The 14,212-nt window shown below is 39.7% G+C and overlaps 1 protein-coding gene across 1 annotated transcript; it reads right to left on the bottom strand.

The window, feature by feature from the left end:
* Positions 1-4,237: 4,237 nt before the first annotated feature.
* On the bottom strand, positions 4,238-13,704 carry gas2b (growth arrest-specific 2b). The gene is made up of 7 exons (XM_068730810.1): positions 13,482-13,704; positions 12,491-12,600; positions 12,243-12,384; positions 10,679-10,742; positions 9,543-10,098; positions 9,339-9,446; positions 4,238-4,447 (listed from the first exon to the last, which is right to left on the bottom strand). The coding sequence occupies exons 1-7, from the start codon at positions 13,702-13,704 to the stop codon at positions 4,238-4,240; spliced, it is 1,413 nt and encodes a 470-aa protein (XP_068586911.1).
* Between the last annotated feature and the right edge of the window lie 508 nt (positions 13,705-14,212).

Here is a 14,212-nt window from a genome sequence, read left to right as displayed (position 1 = left end):
CAGTCGAGTGATGTGAGCTGTGTTATTGTTCGTAATGAAAAACAAAAAAAATGAAAAAAACTGCCGTTGACTGCCCATTGCTTATCTTTAGTGTAGCACACTAACTGATATCAAACATGAGCCCCAAGGGTAACGTCAAAATGGATCCAGCGGCGTGGTCCGTCTGATAAAATACACTTAAGTAAATCTGCATTGAAAAGAAAATCGTTTGATGCTTCTTTAAAGATTCTATATGTACAAATGCATCTCTATGTAGATCCAGATCATTGTTTGTGTAAATTAGATTTTGAGTAAGAATGTTTGCTTTCTGTTTGTTTAGAGGTGATGATGGCTGACAGTAAGGAGGGGATTAGGAGTTACAGGGTGGTGCTAGGAGCATGAATCCATTATTGGATTCAGCAACGTAAAGGTATTTTGTGGATGCGACTCGGTTGTTTGCTGACAAGAGCAAAACATGAAACCAAACTGTGGAGGGAGTATTTGATTGCTCCATTGTTTACCCTCAATATTGGTCAGGCTTTTTGTGTAATACAAGGGGAAAAAAATGCAACTTCAGTGATAAAAACAAAAGCACAAGCTGCGTTCCAAATCATCATCTGCACTAAGTACAGTAACATAGTAACATCACATATTGGTGGAGGGCCAAAGTGTCAACATGTCTGAACTCAAATTTGACTCGGTAACAACTGAGACAATGAGACAAGCAGAATATGGAGAATCATATATGTGATTAACATTATTGTTCCCACAATGCAATGTGCACGGGAAATGGAGGAGCTGTTTTTTTTTTAAAACACATGGATGTAATAAATGCATAAAACATGTTTGATTTTAACTTTAAGATTGATGGAGGCATTCCAAATTCCCAGTTTTCATGATGTGTTGAATACATTTCGTGAGTGTACTAACTTACATTATGGTACAATTCATACTATGTAGTATGCATACTCTTCTGAATTAATGGTTGGATTAAAAATACCTCCAAATCTGGTGGCGAAAAACAGCACAAATAGTAATTTAGAAAGGACTCCAGTGATGCACTGTAGCCTGTTAAAAACTGTATTCCAAATTCACACTTTATACTAATTTTGTGTTTTAATTGAGGTGCACACATTGAAAATGACAAAATGAGGTATCCATACTAAAATGTCTTTAAGTGTTGTGTTGATGGACAACATTTTAAAAAATCTAAGTGAAAATAAAGTCATTTTTATTTAAAATTGGAAATGCCATTTCAAATTAACAGTTGAGTTGTAGTGTATGTGATGCACACTTTGAATTGTGTGTCTATAGTATAAATCAATAAAATGTGCCAGTTTTTATGTACTAACTTACAAAATTGTACACTTAATAGTATGTAGTTTGGGATGGAGCCGTGTGAAAGGTTTTGCAAAAAGGAGTGTAGCAGGTAGGACTACAGTTTATTCAGTGGAAAAGGTATAAACGATTCTCTCCGTGACACTTGTGGGTGATAATAACTCACAGCAGCCAGTTTTCTCTTACTGTATTTTTTTCCCCCATAGTCATTAGAAATCATTTATTTTGAAATGTTCAATCTCACTTCATAAAACAAGAATATTACAGCCATGTGTGATGACGTTTTTTATAAATTGCTGGAGATGAGTCATGAGATATTCTATCAGCTATGTCAATTAACTTTCTTAGAAAAAAAAGGTGTTATAATGTGTGTTGAAGACACTGTGTGTGATGTTCAGTCCTTTCACCATCACCATTTACCTCCTCATGAGGCTACCACTTTTCAGAAGTCGAGGAAATGAACTGAGGCATGATTGAAAACTGTATCTTCAGTGTCTTGTTGAATCTTTGCACTTTGCTGGGTCTCATAAAAGTCTGTGAACCTGAAGCCTGAGCAGGTGGAGTTATACATTATATGTTTGCAAGGTCACATACGGGAGCAAAGGATGGTCAGAGCATGTAATAAGCACCCTGTTGTGTCTTTTACAAACAGTTTGGGTTTATACCATGTTGTGTAGGGTCAGTCAGTCTAGGCTCTTATTGTGAAAATATTTATGCCAGAAACAAGAAGGACATACCATAAATATGAAAATATTTATATCTATGGTCATTACACTAACAACTGAGTCAGTAAATTCCCTGACGTCCTCACAGAATGCAATGCTGTTTGGTGTTTTGGTTTTATAAAGTTTTAAGTTCACACCCAAGCTAATGTGCAGTAATATAAGTAATTACTGTAAGCAGTAAACTGTAATGTATAAGTACATGGTGCAAGTATAATGTGTTGTTAGGACTGAAGCACAATTGCACACAAAGTTTGTTTGTGTATTATAGTTGGAAATCTGACTTTTCCAGTACTGATGTGCCACCACTGCACATGAGCAGGACTTTGTCAGAAAGTATTACAAGCAAAAATTTTAAAGCACATATTTACGCCCCATATCTCAAATAGAACCTTTTAAAAGTAACACCAACAAAATAACAATGTCCGTATTTTAAAACAAAGATTTTGTCTTTGATTGGATTGCGTTTTAACACGGAAGAACAGTAGCACACAGTAGCAAGATTGACAAAACATTAAGAATTATGTGCTTTAGAGAACGAATGGGGTCAACACAGTGTAACAATGTATTTGAAATTGTTGTAAAATCTCTCTCAAGTGGCAACTTCCTGTGTTTCATGAGGAACTTAGAGATATACTCTGTGCAATGAGAGATGCTCTGTGAAAACGCCACCGTTTAGAGTGGCACTTGTTTCAGTAGCACAGCTATTATTTTCTACAAGTCATTTATACTGGTTCAATCCACTGCAGATGTTATGTGGGGACTAAAGAGACATTACAGTCTTGCATGATCTCATTACAGTTAGTTTCTTTCAATATATTAAAACTTGTGTCCATTTTTAATTGATTTATTTTACTGAAATAAAACATGTAATTACTAAAGTGTTGTGCCTTTCTGTGTGTGTATTTTGCAGTTTTGCTCTCCATATTTACACACTGTGAATCTTTCCCATTAATGTTCCTTTTTTAGAGCACATTTATCTTGACGAGATGTGACTCCAAATCTTGCTGTTGAGGCAGCAATGTGTTTTCTGTGGGCATGAAGTAGTTTATGGAACTGAAAGCATATTTCCAGTCCAACTAAGAAATAAATGTCCTGGAGAGGCAACAGGATCATAACAGCAGACAGAGCCCTCCTCCCAGATAAGCATGGAGGCAAAGCTTGGCCTTTTGTCGCTGAGGACATGGTGCCATCTAGAGGGAGGACTAGATGTTTTGTGTCTTTGCCTCTTAAAGGCTGAGGGGATACAATATTTCCCACAGGCAATGTAATACTAAATGAGAAATAAGAAATACACAAGTGTTTCTTGGATCTATCTTGTGTTACATAATATTAAATAAATGACAAATTAAGATACATACTGTTAAGACAAAATATAAGCTGTGATTTAGGATGTGCGATATGTTCTGCCTTTGAAAAGAAGTTTAATGTTTTCTAACAGAAACCAACTCAGGTCTAATTTTCATACATTAAAATCAATACGAGTAGTATTCAAACTTTTGCTGGAACAAAATACAAAAGCTCAAACATACAAATTGAAACTACCGTACTACGATACATAACACATAACTGTATGTTAACGAACTAAACTACATCAGTACAAATGCATAATGTAACATTATTGCATACAGTTCTACACAAAACTGTCCTTTGGAGAATATGATTGCATGAAAGTTATCATATACAGTACATAACAACTAGTGTTGAAACTAACAATTATTCTTATACTTGATAAATATTCAGATTATTTTCTCTAATACACAATTAGTCTGTAAAATGTCAGAAAATAGTGAAAAAATACTGTTATAATGTCTCATAGCCCAAAGTGATGTGTTCAGATTGCTTGTTTTATTCAACATCATAACAAAACCCAAAGATATTTATTGTTTTATTTTATCATATGTGCCCCCCAAAAAGAGCATTAATGAATTCATTATTAATCGTCAGCTAACTGACCAATTAACGCATGTATGCGGTAGAGTCATTTAGCTACGCTGCCAAGTTGTTACAGTAATTTGGATAACTCATACAGATAACAATCAGTGAAGAACCAGTCATCTACAACTTTTGAATAGAAAAAGTGGGATTTCCTTTTCAACTTGAGGTGACAACTATAAGTTAAATCCTAGACCTTGTACCGTTTGGTCGGATTAACTGAAATGTTCAGAGCCAGAAGCACAAGCGAGCAGTCTGAGAGTCTACTTCTTGCTACGGTAATGGGCACCGACCACCATGTAGCTGTCAGGTGAGATGCTCAAACTGAGTGGCTTCGCTTTGTCCCTGCAGACCCTGACCTCAGATCTGCTGATTGGACCTCCTCCTCTGCAGGGGTCATGTTTCTGCAAGTAACTGATGAAGGTCTCCCAGCCGCCGCCTACACGTACCATTACATGACGCTCGTTCAGCATCTGCAAAGGTGACACGAGAGAGCACATTCAAGGAGGGAATGCTGGGAAAAAATGAGATTATATTTTCTCCCAGGATGTGTTTATGAATAGAATTCTCAAATATATGAAAAACAGTCCCTTAGCCCCCCCCCCCCCCCCCCCTTCTCTCCACAGCAGACACACACCAATTTAATATTTACAAGCTTGTGTAGCTCAGGCTCTGAGAGGCAAATGATCTCTCGCTTCGGATAGCTTTGTCAAAATCTCATTAAATCAAACGAAACAACACCAGCTGAGCACACACGCGGGTATAATCCACATATGAACATGCGTGCACACACATGCAGCCACACCCACACAGAACTGCAACACAAACCACCTAATAAGCACATTTATTTTTTATATAAAAACGACTACTGGTCAGATTCATCTGTATCAACACATCCTTCAAAGACAGCCGTCCTTACAGCTGGAAAACCAACCGCTGCCATGGCAACTACAGCCACAATATAAAGACTAGAATGAAAAAAAAAATGAAAGGAGAAATTGAGATGAGTTCAGCGCAGACCCTCAACTCCCAGTAGACGTTAACATTCCCAGGAGGCCTTGCAAAGCCATCCGTTGCCCTGTCAGCACCGACCCACCCCCCTCTTGCCTTATCGCCAATAAACCCTTCATTATGGAGCCATTAAGGGTGGGATAATACAAGCAGATCTACTCTTATGTGGGGAGGTGTGTGTCACGTGCATGGGATGAAAAAATCAATGGTACAAGCACAGACACACGCGACACAGGCAGCTATAGAGGAAGCCCCAGACGTGGTCTGTCTCAGCTGTCATCCTACAGATTAAAATGTTGAGGTTGACAGGGGTCAAGTCTGACATCACGAATAAACCACTTTCCTGTCAAACGTGGAGCTAATGTAATTCTGGCTTGGCTTCATTCTCAAAAAATCACTAAACAGCCAAAATTTATTTTCAAGAAATAAAATATTAATGAATCCAGCATTAATTGGCAGTTTCAAATAAATGTTGTGTATAAGTATTTACTGTATATACTGTTATATCTGTAATGTTTAAAATAAGTAAAATTAAATAAATTACTTACTAATTAAAACAGCTAAGCAAATGGGTTATGTTGTTGTTTTTGTATTACTCATATAATTGTTTCTATTAATCCTTTGTTTCAGTTGCATGTTGGTGTCTGAATGTGCTGTGACATGTGTCTCTGTTACCTGATTAAATATTAGCTGTCTTTTGATATAGGATTTATGTAATTCTATATAAATTAAATTGTATATTATACATCAGAACTATTTTAAAGCAGGGCAATTTGATGCCAACCAAACTACCAAAATGATCATGTAATAAAAAACAGAGTCAGCCCCTTTCTGTGCTGTAATATTCAACACAAGCCCTCTTTGTCAGGCAGACTTCTTCATTTCTGTCTCTACAACTCCCCCCTCCCCCCTCCAGGTCTCCGTACACAGTGTGCTACGTCTGCAGCCCATAAACTAGCGTCTGGATTCCCCTGTGTCCTCCCTGGCAGCTCCATTGATTCCCTCTCTCCTCTTCTGCTGAAACATGCATGAGTTTCATCTCAGGGAGGAGGCGTCATTTAAACTTCCACCAGTAGGAGGCAGGTTTTAGCCACATCCACCGCTTTTGATGCTGTTTTTAGGTACAGTGAGTCCTTTTTAAAAAACTGCACAATATATAAAGAGACAAACTAAGCAGCATTATAGTATATGAACTGATGCAGGCACATGTGTGTCTTATCTCTTATGCACTTTTATATTTCTCTTTGTATTTTTGGCACTTTGGTGATCCCTTGACTTTTCCTTTAGCGCCACCATGAGCTACACATTTGTGGTTTTGAGTGAAATGTCATGAAATTTTGTACAGACATTCACGTTCCCCTCATGATAAGAATGATTTATAATTTAGGTGAACGTTATATATCGAATGACAAAATATCTGCAAATATAATGAGATGAAGGTCAGGGTCACCTACAGAACTGGAGCTTCTATGGAGTCAATGCCTTGCTCAAGGACACTTGAGAAAGGAGGATGATGAAGGGTTTACCTACCAAAATGCTAAGCTGGAGGCTAAAAAAACAATTTCATCATTCTCATTTCTGTCCTGATTCTGCTTCCAGACGTAAAAACAAGATGTTTAAATTCAACTGTTTAGGTTTATCTCTTATGCAGATAGCTTGGTAAACAAATAATTTGTGCAGCATGATATTGTGAGGTGTTTGAATGTCTTTTCCTTCCATTGACGCAGTCAGACAGTGTGGCTGCTACAAAGCCGAATGAGAGCCTAATTGGGCGCAGAGAAGAAAGAAAAGCCTTCCTCTTTTTTAACACCAAAGAATGGTGGAGCACTTCAGGGCCAGCGTGATTGAATAGACTCCAGAGGGAATAGAGACGGGGGGGGGAAAGAGGTGGGGTAGAAAGTTTACACGTGAGGAGGGGCGGTCATGTTCAGCCGCTCATTAACAAGCTGTCTGATTAAACCCCTCACTAATGACTTTGTCTCAGTAATCAATAGTATCTGCTCTTTAAAAAGATCCGTACACACTGAATGGCACGCTCTCCTAGGAGCTGCATCGGGGTTATCGTGGTATATGGTAATTGAGGTTTATGGCGTGTTTCCATGCACACACACGTAGGCAGCTCAAGGTAATGGATGGAGTCAGGGTCGATGGGCTGCAGCGCTCTATTCACACAGCTGAGGTGTGTTTGAGAAAAAATGAAGGGAGCAGTGCAAGTAGTGTCCACGAACTAGTAATTAAAGCTTGAAACTGACAGATGGACACAGAGTTATGGTGAGCCATTGTATCTGCAGGGCTGGGAAGGTAGGGTGAGCACAAAAGGTCACCAGTCGAGACAGGTTAGAAAAACAAATCCTTGAGATATTGAAATAGGAAATACAAAAAACGCATTTTGCTGGAATTGACCATTGACCATTGACCAACTAATAACACGCTTTGGTTGTCACATCTTTATCGCCTTTCTTTGATGTTGTTTCTTTTGACGTGCGCCCGTGTTATTGACAGGTCGGCTCTGGAGAAACAGGTGTTCCGTGACTTGAAGGGAGGCATTATTTTCTAAATAGACAGTAAAAATGTCTGTCAGCCAGTCAGAAATGTAGCTGTAACTCTGTTGAAAGCAAACTAGCACTGACAGTATTGATTACCAGTTCAGGGAGTGTTAGGTCAATATAGTTAACACACCAATAAATACATTTAAACTGAACCAATTAGCCTCCAGAGCTGTGATACACCTCCTTGTAACTGTGTTTGATGCAGAAGACTTTTACTTTCTGAAAGACTATTTTTAAATGTACAGCATGTGCTTTTTAATGGACTTATGGATGCCTTACTTAGACAGTATGCTCTATAAAGTGTGCATCACATATACACTGAAGCTGCCATATGTTCTCTTTGTATGGCTGGATGGTTGTGTACAGACAGTGAACTAAAACCTTTCTCTTATATTCAAAACCCCCCACACCTCGGTGGACTTGGACTCCCGAGTGGGCTGCCATTTGCACTGCACACCGCGGTCATATCTCCGCCAAATCATCCTGAAAGAGACGTGTTTGTTTTTCCTTCAGGTTTGAACTCTTTGCCGAAGGTCTATGTACTGAATAAAATCATTGTCAGCCCAGTCTTATCCTGACCATTGGTTGCCAAGCAACCCTGCCTCCCCGAAGGCCATTCCTCGAGCCTTTGTACTGACGCACACGGGTGGTGCACGACTCAGGGAGGCTGAACAGCACCGATGTCTCCATCCCGAGTGAATGCAAATCAGTCGCTCTGACACACTGCACTTGTTGCTGACTCAGCTGTTGATTAATAACTCGAGGGCATTAGCACCTCACATCTCATTATGTGATGTATCATCTATGACGCATCAGATTTCATATTAATGTGTAATCTAATTTTACATAACTGGAGCTTTACCTTATTCATATTACTAACATAATACAATATAAAACAACATATTGGTAGTATTATTGTCAATCTGGTGGAGGAAGTGGGCCTGAACAAGCTTTGTCTTCTATTAAATGTATATTTTATATGCTATTATTTTGTTTTGACTGTTGTGTTTTGATGTGAAACATGATTGCAGAATTGATTATGTTCACTGGTGATATTTTCTTAGGTGGAGTCCTGTGTGTGGTTAGGTTCAGGAAACAGAAGGATTTTTTGTTATGGTGAGGAAAGGATTATAGTTTCGGATGAATAATAATAAAGTTACCTCTTCCTGTCTTGTGCTTCAAATCTGGACTTTTTAAATATTCACCCCATACTACCACCATATTTCCCTAACTTCAGCCTGCTAAACATAACTAATTTAATCACGCTTTAGTTGCTATGAATGAAACAAATAAATTAAATTCTTGGCAAAATTTGCAGATACACCCAGTATCAATATGTTGTAACTCTGCAGATTGGTTCTCATTATGTTGCTAAAAAATAAATCTGGCATCTTTGTGATGACCCTGATTACTCCATTTGTGTGGCTGCTTTCCCTGCAGGTATTGGAGGTGGGCGTGGCAGAGGGTCAGCAGCAGAGTGAAAACACCTGAGCTCATCAGCAACACTGGCAACACATGGGCCCCGTGTGCCAGTGCACTCTGTTAAAAACCCTCTCGAGTCTCAGTTGGTCCTTCTCTCCTTCCTGAGACACCCATTTGGTTTTTGGTTGATATTATGGTTAGTTCCTACAATATACAACATTGCATACAGACTTTCCACTCATGCACTCACCTGCACTGCCTTTAAGTTAATACATAATTTGTTAATTTGCTTGGTTGTGTGCGTCTTACTCGTTTGTCATGGCCATGATTGAGACAGTCTCTCAAAATAAAAAAAAAACAGCGTTAGTGTGAACAGACTTACCCGTATGTACAGAAGTTTCTCCCCAACACGGTAGCAGCCTTTAGGTTGCTTCTCAACAAGGAACCTGGTATGACAGCTGCAGGGGGGATTTTCAATAATGTTTCTCACCTGGAACAGGTTAGGCAGAAAGAGAGCAACTAATTTTCACCTGTAACATCTGCAAGCTCAAACAAGATTACTTTTACTGGAAATAAAAATACATACAATGTCATCCAAAATGTTGCTGGTGCCTGTGCTCCTCCGGCTTGTGGATCTGCCGGAGGAACGAGCTGCTGCAAGTGGGGAGCTGATGGGAGGTGTAGCAGTGGGAGTGTGGTTGCTTATTGTGGTAGAGGAGACTTTGGGAGTGGATACCAGGGTTTGGCCTGGCGAGGGTGCTGAGGGTGATGTGTTAGTGGTACAGGATGAAGAGAACAAAGGTGTTTGTGTTGAGGCTGTGGTGGTGCAAGGGCTAGAGGCAGAGAGGGAGGACTGGGGAGGGGATAAACAAGTAGGTACTGGGCTTGTTGTGGCTGATGGAAGATCAGAGGCGAGGGAGGCAGTGAGGGGTTCAGACAGACAGGTTGTGCTTGGAGTGAGGGGCGCAGGTGGGGAGGGAGGAGGAGAGGGGGCTGTGGGTAGGGATGATTGTGATGGTGAATACAATGATATGGGAGGAAAAAAGGAGAGGGGCAGAGGGGATGATGGAGATAAGCACCCCGCCTCCTCCCTCTCGATCTCTCTCTCCAACTTCACCAGCCCCGGAGGCTCTACTCCGTACCTAAGAGAGAGGTTTAATAAATATATTAGCAATCACATAGATAAATCAACACTAAATCACAAGGACTCTTGAACAACAGGGGATACTTCTGCAGTCACAAGGGGGCACATGGAGAGACTGAAAGCGGAGTAGCTCAACTCATTTGAAAAAAACCCAGACCTATTTGATTTTTAAATATATTTAAATAGTCATCTGTAACTGAGCACCACGAGTTGCAAGAGTAAGTGAAAACGTAGAAAGTGACAATTAAAAGTATGGTTCAATATTTCAAATAGGTAATTTAAATAATTTAATAAGTAATAGAAAAACCAAAAGTTTGCTAAAAGTAACTGATAAGTAATGGATGGCCAGTTGAAAAAGAGAAACTACGAGTCGGATAAACGGTTGAAACGTCTAGCAATGTTTCAGCATAAAAAAAACCAAACATTTTAGGGATTTTATCTTCCTCAGCAGATGAAGGACACTTCCTTTGACATCACGACAATTGTGTGGGGAAAATTTAAACCTAGATAGTTGATGTTTTCATACGATTCAGTTGTGATTTACTTTTCGGGAGCTGTACCACATGTTGGACAGTTACCTGGCTGCAATCCTTCCTAGCTCCATCAGGCACAGGCACACCTCTCGAGGTTGTTTGTGGAGGACTTCACAGCGCAGGTACAAAGTAGAAAGCAAGGTAGAAGGTGGAGGGGTAGAAACATAAAATAGTCACTCATCTGAAAGGAAAGATGTTTCCGGTGATAAACGCTTGTCTGTGTCAAAAGATAACAGGAGCTGCAGTCTGAACAGAGAGGACACATTTCAGGTGGCGCTCTGTCTCTATTGTGCATCTCAATCTTTGAAGCCAAGCAGGAATTTCTGTGGATGTGCAGCTGAGGGCATGAGGGCATGAAAGCTTCATAAACAAGTCAGCCTCTCCTGCCTCCAATCTGCTGTATATAAATCAAAAAGGGGCTCTGTGTACTCCAGACAAAGGCCAGGCTAGTTGATTTGTTAAAATGATTTGGTTGAGCATGCATTAAAGTATGTACAACATGTGGGGCACACTTTCTGAAAGTCCACAATTCATGACTGAACAGAAAACAACAAAAAGCAAAATACTAACATAATGATGTCACTATGTCACGGTCACTTTATTGATATTATATTTTCATTCACCTGTATTTGACATCCACCATTACCATCATCATGGCTGCAGCAAGAAAAGGAGACGAGAGAAAAGGAAAAAAAAGTAATCATCTGTGTCCTCGTGTCACTGAGGCAGAAAAGTGAAGCCTGTCAAAGTACAGTAAGTTTACTCTCCCCGTCACTCAATTAGTCAAGTGAAGTAGGTTAGTCTGCCTGCAGGGGGAGGTGACTTATTGTCGGTGGAGATTAACTTCCACATTATCATTCTCACGCATCTGCCGCACTGCGTAGACATGCCCAAGTATAAGACGTGCATAAAGTACGTTTGATAATAAAGAACCACGTTAGCATGTGAACTACATTATCTCCTCGGTAGCATCATACAGAGAGAGAAATAACACAGGAGGTCTGAGCATAGAAAATGTATAATCATCACATTGACTCGCTCACATTCAACTTGTAATCTTAATTTCCCGTATTCCTTTTTGCTTCTGACTGGTATATTTAATGAGTTTGTGAGCAGTGTGAGTTTGAGTTTTTGTCAGTTTAAAAAGTAAAGTTATTGTAAATCACTAATAACAATCAATGAATCAGAAAGTAAACAACTAAAAAGAAATAATGTAATTGCTGGTTCAAGCAAATGCAAATTAATGTATTATTGCAGTACAATATAAATGCACCATGTAATATCTTTTGACAAATAAGACAAATTATGCTGAGTCTATCACATTTATTCAGACAGAGTGTCGGAGGTGGAAAAAAGAGAAGACAGGATTTGTCACTAAACACAAAAGCACTGGAAAGAGTAGGAAAGGACACAGTGCTCTCACTGAACAAATAGATTGACTAAAAGGCATAAATGCCAAGGAACATCCTTTGTGACTTATTATATTATTCCTACCCAAGTGAGGTGAAACTCAAAGTCTAAAGATTTTAGTCTAATTAGTATCATACAGAGTGCTGCATGACATGATTCACTTTAGAGCTCTAAGGCTCAATCTCCGGTCTTAACTCACCCAAATCCTCTGACTCAAAAAGGTAAGCCTCATCAACGCCAATCTTTCGACACCAGTAGAGGAAGTTGGCGGTGTTGTCTCGGGCGAAGAATGATCCAGAAGATGCATCAGCTCGCCAGTGGATCACTCTTCTTATTAAAGGCTGAACACACACAAAGGAAGAGAGTATCAATGGAAAGTTGATTAATATGTTTTTTGTGGGCAATGGTGTGTGTGTGTGTGTGTGTTGAGTTGTGTTGTTGCAGCACCTTGCTGTTGTTGGTGTGCATCATCTTGTCCTGCAGCAGCTGTGCGAGCTGACAGAGTACAACGCCGTTGTCCAAGCTTTCCATCAGACTGTCTGCTGTGAGGTCCACACCTAAGGATACACACACAAACATACAAACATGGAGTTATGTGCAGTAACCGTAACATAGTTACAACTCAAAGCGCATCATTTTGCTTTTTGCCAATTTTCACAGAAAAATACATTAGTCAGGTAGTCAACAATATTTAACCCAGAATATATATTAAAATGCATAAAAATAATTAAAAATATGTATGTAGCACTTTTGATACACCAAATTCAGCTCAAACTGTGCCTCAAGGGGAAAGAACAGACAATTTAAACAACACATTATTATTATTGCAGTTATCACATATCTGTTACAATATTATCCTGTTGCATAGAAAACCTTGATATCAAGAGGACGCCAACATTGTAAATGTTTAAATCTTTCTCTGATTTAAGGATTCATACTATAGCCACAGGAATGTTTTGTCTCCGAAAAGCAAAGCACTATACTGATGAACCTATGCAACTCTTTGGTCCGCGAGCAATTTTGACTTTGTTGTTGCATAGCATCAGTCAGAAACTCATCCTGTTGGAGTCGTGTCACCTTCCAGACACATTTCCAACAGGTTGTGGCATGTGCGGACCCTTTATGTTTTCCCCAACAATGCAGTAAAGTGGTAAGAAACATCCCTTACCCTGGAGTCACAGCCGCAGTTCCCCTCAAGGAGAGGTATTTCAAGGTTTTGGGATAATAAGTATAGGTTAATGTGCCTCTGTGTTTAATGTGACTGCAGCTTTTTCACCTATTCCTGAAAATAAAAGTCTGTCAAGAGTTCTTCATCTGTAGATATCTGCTGGGAGAAATTCAATTCTTGAATTGTGAATCTTTCCACTGCAGCTACTGTCCAGATAGTGTAGTTAAAATGAGTTTGGTATGAAGATCAAGGGAGGAAAAAATGTCTCACCCATGAGGGTGTTGAGCCAGAAGGCCAGGTCTTCTTTCATGGGCAGCAGGCTGGCGTCGTGGCGATAAGGCAGCCACTGGCTGAACTCCTGAGGACTGGTGAGTCCGGGCCCAGAGTGTCGGAACTTTTGGCCTAGAAGACAGTTCATCCCCAACCCAGTCAGGTGCCTCGGGCTCAGAGGACTGTCAAGATCGGTGTTCATTGCTTCCACTTCACTGTCCATGCTTCAGCTCCGATCAGTCTTTGACGGACCCTGGTGGATCAAAGAACAGATGTGTTTTCAAGCTCTTGTCAGCTTTCGATTTTGACATTTTGCCAAACTGAGTATGGTCTTAATTACAGTTTAATTTATTTACAGTACGTTTTGGACACAATTCAGAGGGTTTGGTTTCAGATTTAGCTCCCAACTCAAGAAGTGAGTCTTGTTGGTGTCTTGTTGGTGGCAGCCACCAACAAGACACCAACAAGACTGATCATTTAACTGAGTTTCTTGAGTCTCTCTGGTGAACTTAAGACTAGGGTTAAACTATTGCCATGACTGAACATTCTGCCAGTTTGGCTATACCTTACAACTTCAAGGCACATAATATTAGAAATAACAACATGCAACAGTATCAGCTAATACAAGTGGGAGCAAGTGAATTAAATCATAATTGCATTGCAATTAATGTCTGTTTGTGACATTTTCTGAATATTCGGATACTGTAACCATGTAACCTGAACCAATGAGT

Source organism: Cebidichthys violaceus, unplaced genomic scaffold (genome assembly GCF_023349555.1).
Source record: "Cebidichthys violaceus isolate CVI_PGR_0920_01 unplaced genomic scaffold, fCebVio1.0.p SCAF_5, whole genome shotgun sequence".
In the NCBI taxonomy this organism is placed as follows: Eukaryota; Metazoa; Chordata; class Actinopteri; order Perciformes; family Stichaeidae; genus Cebidichthys; species Cebidichthys violaceus.
Note: the sequence above shows the minus strand (reverse complement) of the source record. Positions and strands in the feature narration are given on the sequence as shown.